Source organism: Plodia interpunctella, chromosome 9, assembly GCF_027563975.2.
Source record: "Plodia interpunctella isolate USDA-ARS_2022_Savannah chromosome 9, ilPloInte3.2, whole genome shotgun sequence".
NCBI classification, from domain to species: domain Eukaryota; kingdom Metazoa; phylum Arthropoda; class Insecta; order Lepidoptera; family Pyralidae; genus Plodia; species Plodia interpunctella.
In genome coordinates, this window is record NC_071302.1 from 13,226 (window position 1) to 22,888 (window position 9,663).

At 53.7% G+C, this 9,663-nt stretch overlaps 1 protein-coding gene across 1 annotated transcript; it reads right to left on the bottom strand.

The window, feature by feature from the left end:
• Positions 1-612: 612 nt before the first annotated feature.
• LOC128672651 (uncharacterized) lies at positions 613-2,634 on the bottom strand. The gene has a single exon (XM_053749945.1). It carries the CDS (start codon positions 2,632-2,634, stop codon positions 613-615), a length of 2,022 nt encoding a protein of 673 aa, XP_053605920.1.
• Positions 2,635-9,663: the final 7,029 nt, after the last annotated feature.

The following is a 9,663-nucleotide window of genomic DNA, read 5'->3' on the forward strand; positions in this document are numbered from 1 at the left end:
AGAGGGTCTCCACGTCCTCCAGGACACGCCAGTCCACGACGCGCGCGGCAATGACGGGGCTCGCGAAGGATATGTCGACAATCGACGCCCCGTTCCGCCGCACGCATGTGTTGACGTTGCCCCGGTTTAGGACTTCAAGCCCCAAACCCACAGCCCAATCGTACAGGGCCTCTCCCCTCGGATCGTCGACAGGAGAACCCCAAGCCGAGTGCTTGGCGTTGAGGTCTCCCATCAGTAGCACCGGTGCTGGCGCCGCTCTCCCGATTACCACACCCACCCTCTCGAGAAAGTCCTCAAAGGCACGCAGCGGCCTATTGGGGGAGAAGTATGCCGCAACTATGGCAAACTCCCCCCATTTTGCCGCCGCGTATCCCGGACCACTATCGATTCTCGAGAGGGGTGGGCGATCCCCGGTTCGGGGAGAGGTAATCGCCACCAGCCCGTCCGTGTCTCCGATCCAAGTAGGAAGGGGGGGGACGCAATACGGCTCCACCACGACGGCAGCACCAATGGCCCACTCCGCCACGTGCTGGACTAGGAGGTCCTGTGCACGGGCGCAGTGGTTTACATTGGCCTGCAGCACTTCAGCCTGTTGCACAGATCTACCTGGCATCAGTGCTCCATGGTGGCGCCCTCGGAGGTTCCCTTATTTGAGGGGGCCAGTTTGCCCCGCGTGCGCGGGGGATTGCACGAGGGGCCGCCCATTACGTGTTTGGCGGCCATCTTGTGTGCGTAACACACCGCGCACCAGGGTTCGCTGGCCCCGCACTCTGAGGAGATGTGTCCTGTTTTGCCACAGCGATGGCATAATTCCGACCTGTCCACCGGGGACGGGCAGAGGGCTCTAGTGTGGCCTATGCCCATGCACCGGAAACACCGCATGGGCAAGGCCTCCAGCCCCCTGACCTTGGCGGCCGTCCAACCGACGAGGAGACGCCCCTCGTCTATGAGGGCGTTGGCAGCCGCCACAGGGCAGGTGATGATCACCGACGCCGTCATGTCCGGCGCCATACGGATATTACCCACCCTGATCTGTCCCGGTAGACATTTTCCCGCCCTCGCTGTGGCCTCTGTTAGGGCCTCCGGCGTTATTCCCTCATTAAGGCCAGAGACCCTAATTTGTGCCGCCTTAAACGGCCTTGACACCTCCGCCTCGCTGCCGATGATCTCCCGGAGCTTCTCTGCGAGGCTGTCCGCCGCAGCCCCGCTATTAGCTCCGGGTATTTCGATAATTCGGGCCCCCGTTGCCGTGCCGCGAACCGCCGACACATGGTTCACCCCTATCGACGAAAGGTCGATGGTGGTGGCCCTCGTTATCACCGCTCGATAGTCCATTTTGGATTCCGGCTTGAGGGTCACCACCACCGCCGAAGTCTTAGGTGGGGTGAACCTAATCTTTTTAGGCGGCTGTGCGCTCGCCTTGGGGGCCTCCATTTGGGTAGGCTTCGGCTGGGTAGAAGGGGAGGGTTTACTCCTCTTCTTTTTCCCCCTCTTGACCACCTCAGCCCACCCTTGTTCATCTTCCTGAGGCGGAGGTACTACAGCAGTAGGAAGTTCGGCGGGTGCCTGGGCCTGTACCGTTCCCTGTTTGGACTGCTTTTTAGCCAGGGCAGCTTTGGGTGCAACTTTGGGTGCAGGCCCAGGTCGTGCTGGGGGCATCAGGGTAGCCCCCGCAGCTACGCCGGCGTAACTTGGCCCGGTTTTAGGGGCCTGTGGTTCGGCCTCCTTCTTCCTGTCGGCTGCCAAAGGCGGCCGAACAATCGGTTCAGGAGCCAACAAGCCCCTTTTCTCCGCCTCCTTGAGGCGGTCGTTAACCATGCCCCCCAGCTTGAGGAACATGTTCCTTTCAAAGGACTCCCTCCATTCCGAAAGGAGACCCTTGATGTCCTCAAGGGAGGGGACACCCGCCGCTGTCTGGGCCTCAGTAGGCGCCAAGGATGCGCGCTCGGCAAAGGCCGTACGCAGGGCCTTGGTTTCCTGTTGGAGGAGCGAAAGCTGCTCCCGCATCCTCTTATTGTCCGCTCTTAGGATGCGGACAGCCTCCGACTCCTCACATTGGGCCTCAATCTTGCCCGCTGCTACAATTATATCGTGGCAGGCCTCGTTCATGGCCCGCCATGCCGTCCCTTTCAAGTTCCCTGATTTTCCGGCCTCCGCTAAGACCCTCTGAGCAGCCGCCCTCACAACCTCCAGGTGCTCGTCCACCAGGCACCCCTTCTTATTCCCCTCTTTTTCCCTCAAATAATTGCTGCTGCCAGCCTTGTCCATTTCGCGCTCGAATTGGGCGTATTCAGCTGACAGGTCGCGCAGCCTTTCTTTTGTCTCGGCCGTGCCCGTGTAAGAGCTCCTGGTCACCGCTCGGCCCCTCGAGACAGAGGAGACCTTGTTGGAGGCCCTTTCGGCCTCCTCCACGTCCTCCGACGCCTTCCTTTTTGGGGCTTGACCCCGCTCCTTCCCACCTACCCTGACGTCCGGGAGCCAGATTGACCCGTCCGAGTCGCCGTCCGAAAAGTACAGCGACTCCGACCGGCTAACCGGCTCGCCCACGTCCTCATTGACCCCCACAGTAGATCTCTTACCCCTTGGGGTCAGAGATCTCCCCCTTAAAGATTTTTTGGCCACAGTCCTACCCATATTGGGCCAGACGTGACCACGCCAAAAACAATTGGCCCCAAATGGGGCAAAACAAGAAGCAATTTACAGACAGGGGGCAGAAATTGGCCCCTGTCTGGCTACAGGAACGCACAGCGGTCCGATAGCTTGGTCAGATGCACCCAACCAACAAATAGGATCTCGTCAGTGCCCCGACTCAACAAGGAGCCAAGACACTGAACCCGTCAAGACAAAAAATGAAAAACCAATAAGGACGTCAATTCGCCCTTATCGCCAATTAATAATCGCAATAACACCTCGGTTAGCACACTCAGTACAGCCACTACACCTCAGTCAGTACAGCCACTACACCTCAGTACAGCCACTACACCTCAGTACAGCCACTACACCTCAGTACAGCCACTACACCTCAGTACAGCCACTACACCTCAGTACAGCCACTACACCTCAGTACAGCCACTACACCTCAGTACAGCCACTACACCTCAGTACAGCCACTACACCTCAGTACAGCCACTACACCTCAGTACAGCCACTACACCTCAGTACAGCCACTACACCTCAGTACAGCCACTACACCTCAGTACAGCCACTACACCTCAGTACAGCCACTACACCTCAGTACAGCCACTACACCTCAGTACAGCCACTACACCTCAGTACAGCCACTACACCTCAGTACAGCCACTACACCTCAGTACAGCCACTACACCTCAGTCCAGCCACTACACCTCAGTCCAGCCACTACACCTCAGTCCAGCCACTACACCTCAGTCCAGCCACTACACCTCAGTCCAGCCACTACACCTCAGTCCAGCCACTACACCTCAGTCCAGCCACTACACCTCAGTCCAGCCACTACACCTCAGTCCAGCCACTACACCTCAGTCCAGCCACTACACCTCAGTCAGCCACTACACCTCAGTAACCTAACCTAACCTAACCTAACCTAACCTAACCTAACCTAACCTAACCTAACCTTTTTTTTTTTTTTTTTTGTTTTTTTTTTGTTTTCGCAGGGGAATGCATTTACGCACTGAGTGTGGGACTCCTGGGCAGCTAATCGGCCCAGACTACCCACTAAACCCCTGCGGATGCCATCGGCCGCTTTACAAAGAGGCGCCTCGGATCTAACTAGCACAAGGCGCCTCAGCGACTGGCCGGTCTCTTTCACCAGAGACCGGACTCTCCACTCTCAGGGGCCCTCCGACATCTGGAGGACCCCTGCCGCCGGGTGGGACCTCTGTCCCACCGATTCAGGGGGGGCGCCCGCAGGCGCGCCCCCAACCACCAAGGCGAGCCGCACGCCATCCAGTCCGGAAGCAGACCGGAGGCAGCGGCTCTCCGTCTTATTCGGCCGCAGAGGATAGGGACAGCGGCGCACCGTAATACCGGCAGTCCTCCTCCTCTGCGGCCCCACCGACCACCATGCCTGCGCCATGGCCGCGCCTCATTCGGCCGCAGAGGATAGGGACAGCGGCGCACCGTAATACCGGCAGTCCTCCTCCTCTGCGGCCCCACCGACCACCATGTTTGCGCCATGGCCGCGCCTGGTCGCGGAGGATAGGGAGAGCGGCGCACCGTAATACCAACCCCTCCTCTTCCCCCGCGACCCCTACCACGGCTGTAAGAGTAGAGGGCTTAGCCCCCTTCTCTCACAGCCACTGAGCCAATTGGCTCTCCAACCTGGGTTACCCGACATGGGTAACCCACCACCAGTTGCCAGGACATTTGCCAACGGCTAACAAGACCCCTAAACGGGGAGTTATTAACCGTCGCCCAGGGTGCACCAGCCCAATAACTTGTCAGCCGCCGCTATCACCGAATCAAAGATCAAGTGACAGAAGCAAACCTTCAAATCATCGAGCCAACGTGGAGGTTTCCTGACAAGTAGCACCCCAACCTAACCTAACCTAACCTAACCTAACCTAACCTAACCTAACCTAACCTAACCTAACCTAACCTAACCTAACCTAACCTAACCTAACCTAACCTAACCTAACCTAACCTAACCTAACCTAACCTAACCTAACCTAACCTAACCTAACCTAACCTAACCTAACCTAACCTAACCTAACCTAACCTAACCTAACCTAACCTAACCTAACCTAACCTAACCTAACCTAACCTAACCTAACCTAACCTAACCTAACCTAACCTAACCTAACCTAACCTAACCTAACCTAACCTAACCTAACCTAACCTAACCTAACCTAACCTAACCTAACCTAACCTAACCTAACCTAACCTAACCTAACCTAACCTAACCTAACCTAACCTAACCTAACCTAACCTAACCTAACCTAACCTAACCTAACCTAACCTAACCTAACCTAACCTAACCTAACCTAACCTAACCTAACCTAACCTAACCTAACCTAACCTAACCTAACCTAACCTAACCTAACCTAACCTAACCTAACCTAACCTAACCTAACCTAACCTAACCTAACCTAACCTAACCTAACCTAACCTAACCTAACCTAACCTAACCTAACCTAACCTAACCTAACCTAACCTAACCTAACCTAACCTAACCTAACCTAACCTAACCTAACCTAACCTAACCTAACCTAACCTAACCTAACCTAACCTAACCTAACCTAACCTAACCTAACCTAACCTAACCTAACCTAACCTAACCTAACCTAACCTAACCTAACCTAACCTAACCTAACCTAACCTAACCTAACCTAACCTAACCTAACCTAACCTAACCTAACCTAACCTAACCTAACCTAACCTAACCTAACCTAACCTAACCTAACCTAACCTAACCTAACCTAACCTAACCTAACCTAACCTAACCTAACCTAACCTAACCTAACCTAACCTAACCTAACCTAACCTAACCTAACCTAACCTAACCTAACCTAACCTAACCTAACCTAACCTAACCTAACCTAACCTAACCTAACCTAACCTAACCTAACCTAACCTAACCTAACCTAACCTAACCTAACCTAACCTAACCTAACCTAACCTAACCTAACCTAACCTAACCTAACCTAACCTAACCTAACCTAACCTAACCTAACCTAACCTAACCTAACCTAACCTAACCTAACCTAACCTAACCTAACCTAACCTAACCTAACCTAACCTAACCTAACCTAACCTAACCTAACCTAACCTAACCTAACCTAACCTAACCTAACCTAACCTAACCTAACCTAACCTAACCTAACCTAACCTAACCTAACCTAACCTAACCTAACCTAACCTAACCTAACCTAACCTAACCTAACCTAACCTAACCTAACCTTTTTTTTTTTTTTTTTTTTTGTTTTCGCAGGGGAATGCATTTACGCACTGAGTGTGGGACTCCTGGGCAGCTAATCGGCCCAGACTACCCACTAAACCCCTGCGGATGCCATCGGCCGCTTTACAAAGAGGCGCCTCGGATCTAACTAGCACAAGGCGCCTCAGCGACTGGCCGGTCTCTTTCGCCAGAGACCGGACTCTCCACTCTCAGGGGCCCTCCGACATCTGGAGGACCCCTGCCGCCGGGTGGGACCTCTGTCCCACCGATTCAGGGGGGGCGCCCGCAGGCGCGCCCCCAACCACCAAGGCGAGCCGCACGCCATCCAGTCCGGAAGCAGACCGGAGGCAGCGGCTCTCCGTCTTATTCGGCCGCAGAGGATAGGGACAGCGGCGCACCGTAATACCGGCAGTCCTCCTCCTCTGCGGCCCCACCGACCACCATGCCTGCGCCATGGCCGCGCCTCATTCGGCCGCAGAGGATAGGGACAGCGGCGCACCGTAATACCGGCAGTCCTCCTCCTCTGCGGCCCCACCGACCACCATGTTTGCGCCATGGCCGCGCCTGGTCGCGGAGGATAGGGAGAGCGGCGCACCGTAATACCAACCCCTCCTCTTCCCCCGCGACCCCTACCACGGCTGTAAGAGTAGAGGGCTTAGCCCCCTTCTCTCACAGCCACTGAGCCAATTGGCTCTCCAACCTGGGTTACCCGACATGGGTAACCCACCACCAGTTGCCAGGACATTTGCCAACGGCTAACAAGACCCCTAAACGGGGAGTTATTAACCGTCGCCCAGGGTGCACCAGCCCAATAACTTGTCAGCCGCCGCTATCACCGAATCAAAGATCAAGTGACAGAAGCAAACCTTCAAATCATCGAGCCAACGTGGAGGTTTCCTGACAGTAGCACCCCAACCTAACCTAACCTAACCTAACCTAACCTAACCTAACCTAACCTAACCTAACCTAACCTAACCTAACCTAACCTAACCTAACCTAACCTAACCTAACCTAACCTAACCTAACCTAACCTAACCTAACCTAACCTAACCTAACCTAACCTAACCTAACCTAACCTAACCTAACCTAACCTAACCTAACCTAACCTAACCTAACCTAACCTAACCTAACCTAACCTAACCTAACCTAACCTAACCTAACCTAACCTAACCTAACCTAACCTAACCTAACCTAACCTAACCTAACCTAACCTAACCTAACCTAACCTAACCTAACCTAACCTAACCTAACCTAACCTAACCTAACCTAACCTAACCTAACCTAACCTAACCTAACCTAACCTAACCTAACCTAACCTAACCTAACCTAACCTAACCTAACCTAACCTAACCTAACCTAACCTAACCTAACCTAACCTAACCTAACCTAACCTAACCTAACCTAACCTAACCTAACCTAACCTAACCTAACCTTTTTTTTTTTTTTTTTTTTTTTTTTTTTTTTTTCGTATGGAAAATGGCCAACCCACTGACACCACTTTCACTGCGGGGACAGGAAAGCAGTAGTGTGGGGCTCGAACCCACTAAAAACCATACGGTGTACCTCTTATCGCAATTGGTGCCGTTAGCAGGGTCACCTGACCGAAGTCTGGCATTCTACTGCTGTCGGCTGCGATTACCTGCTTCCAGGTTCCTCTTGTTTTTGTTGCCTCTTGGGTTGCGCGCAGGCACACGCGCACGCATCCTCAAGTTGGGTCGACAGACTTATCCCCGAGTCCGCCACCCAGATTTGCCAGTCAGGGGGGTTGTTGGCGGTTAAAGTCCCGCCTTCTTCGTCCTTTTGTTCTACGTCGCATGGGGTCTGAGGTCGTAGCTTCACGTTCACGCTCCGCTTCCTCCTTTACTCCCATTACAACTTCGCAGAATCTTTTTACAGCATTCCATTCTCTTCTGGACGAGACCATCGCAATCAGAATGGCCCGCAGAGAGAGATCTAGCCCAATTGCGGCTGTAAGCTCAGCACGCTCCGTACTAAATGCCGTACACACTGTTAAGGTGTGCTCGGCCGTATCCTCAAAGCCGCCATCACAGTGGTGGCACTCGGTTGTCGGCTCCCTTCCAGCCACCTGACACAGATATTTGCCAAAGCAACCATGCCCGGTCAAAATCTGCGTCAGTCGGAAGGTAAGGGACCCATGACTCCGGTCCACCCACTGCAGTAATATAGGACGGACGGCTTCTACCGTCTGACGACCAGCACTTGTGTTTTCTAGCCTGTCCTGCCATAATTGTAGGGCTTCCATTCGCTTTTGGGAGCGACACCCCGCCACCTCTCTAGGAGCAGGTCGATTACCACGAGCCACCGCTTCTTCACGCCAGTTATAGACCGACGCGAGAATTCTTGCCTCTAGGTCCCATGGCAACGACCCTGCTAGTACACATGCCGCACTGTGGGAAACCGTGCGATATCCTCTTATGACTCTGATTGCCATCACTCTCTGAGAGGAATTAAGGAGAGCGACATTCTGGTTTTTCAGAGTCTCCGCCCATATAGGCGCTCCATATAAAGCCATCGATCTCACAATACCCTCATAAAGGCGACGGCAAGATGAGTTCGGACCTCCCACATTCGGCAGCAGACCTCCCAGGGCTAGTGCCGCTGTTTTAAGTTTGGGCACCAACGTCACAAAGTGGGTGGTGAAGTCCCACCTACTATCAAGTATCAGCCCAAGATACTTCATTGACCTCTTTATGACGATGGTGATTCCTCCCACCGTTATTTTACTTCCTGCAGGGGGCGCACTCCGAGGTCCGTGGAAGATTATGGCTTCAGATTTCTCAAGCGCAACCTCCAGCCCAAGAAGTCTAATGCGTCGTACCACATGTGCAACTGCGATAGTGGCCCGCATACAGACATCGCGGAGTGACTTCCCTCTAATCGTTACCAGAGTGTCGTCTGCGTAGCAGGTGAGATAGACACCTCCAATATTCGCACCCCGCAACACCCAATCATAACCGATGTTCCACAGGAGGGGACCGAGGACCGACCCCTGTGGAACACCGCACGACATTGGCCAATGTCCCCAACCGTCTTTTCCCGGAAATGAGACTTGCCGACTCGAAAGGTATGAATCCACCATTTTTTGCAAGTACTCTGGCACCCGGTGATACTGCAAAGCTGCCTTGATGCAGTCCCAAGGGAGGGTATTGAAGGCATTCCGTATATCAAGTGAGCAAGCCAACACCATCCCACCCCGAGACAATGCATCGTCCACCAGGGCTTTCACACGCAAAACCGCATGGACAGTGGATTTTCCTCTTCTAAACCCAAACTGGTTTTCTGCTAGGTCAGGACCAACAGTCTCGAGATGTTTTTTGAGACGGGTTGAGATCACTACCTCGAAGACTTTAGTCAGCTCACTCTCCAGAACAATCGGTCTAAATGCCGAAGGTGAGTCCATGGGACGACCCTCTTTCCTCAACAAAATTAACTTTCCGGTTCTCCACTCTTCAGGAAATTCACCCCTTTCCAAGCACTTTGAGAGCAGCGCTCGCAATCTGGGCTCTAGGTGTTTTAGAGCCATTGCTAGTACACGTCCTGGAACGCCATCTAGGCCAGGCGCTTTGCTCTTTGCTCTCAGGCGTTCAATCGCTAATCCCGTTTCCTCTTGCGTCACTGTATAATTATTATCTTCTAGCGCATGCAGACTTCCTGGAGGACAGGCCATCGGCTGGAGGACAGGCCATCGGAGGAGGTGCATATTGGCCTCTGGTAGGAAATAGTGTCAACAAGACATTATTTAGGAACTGCGGTTGCAAAGTCTCCGT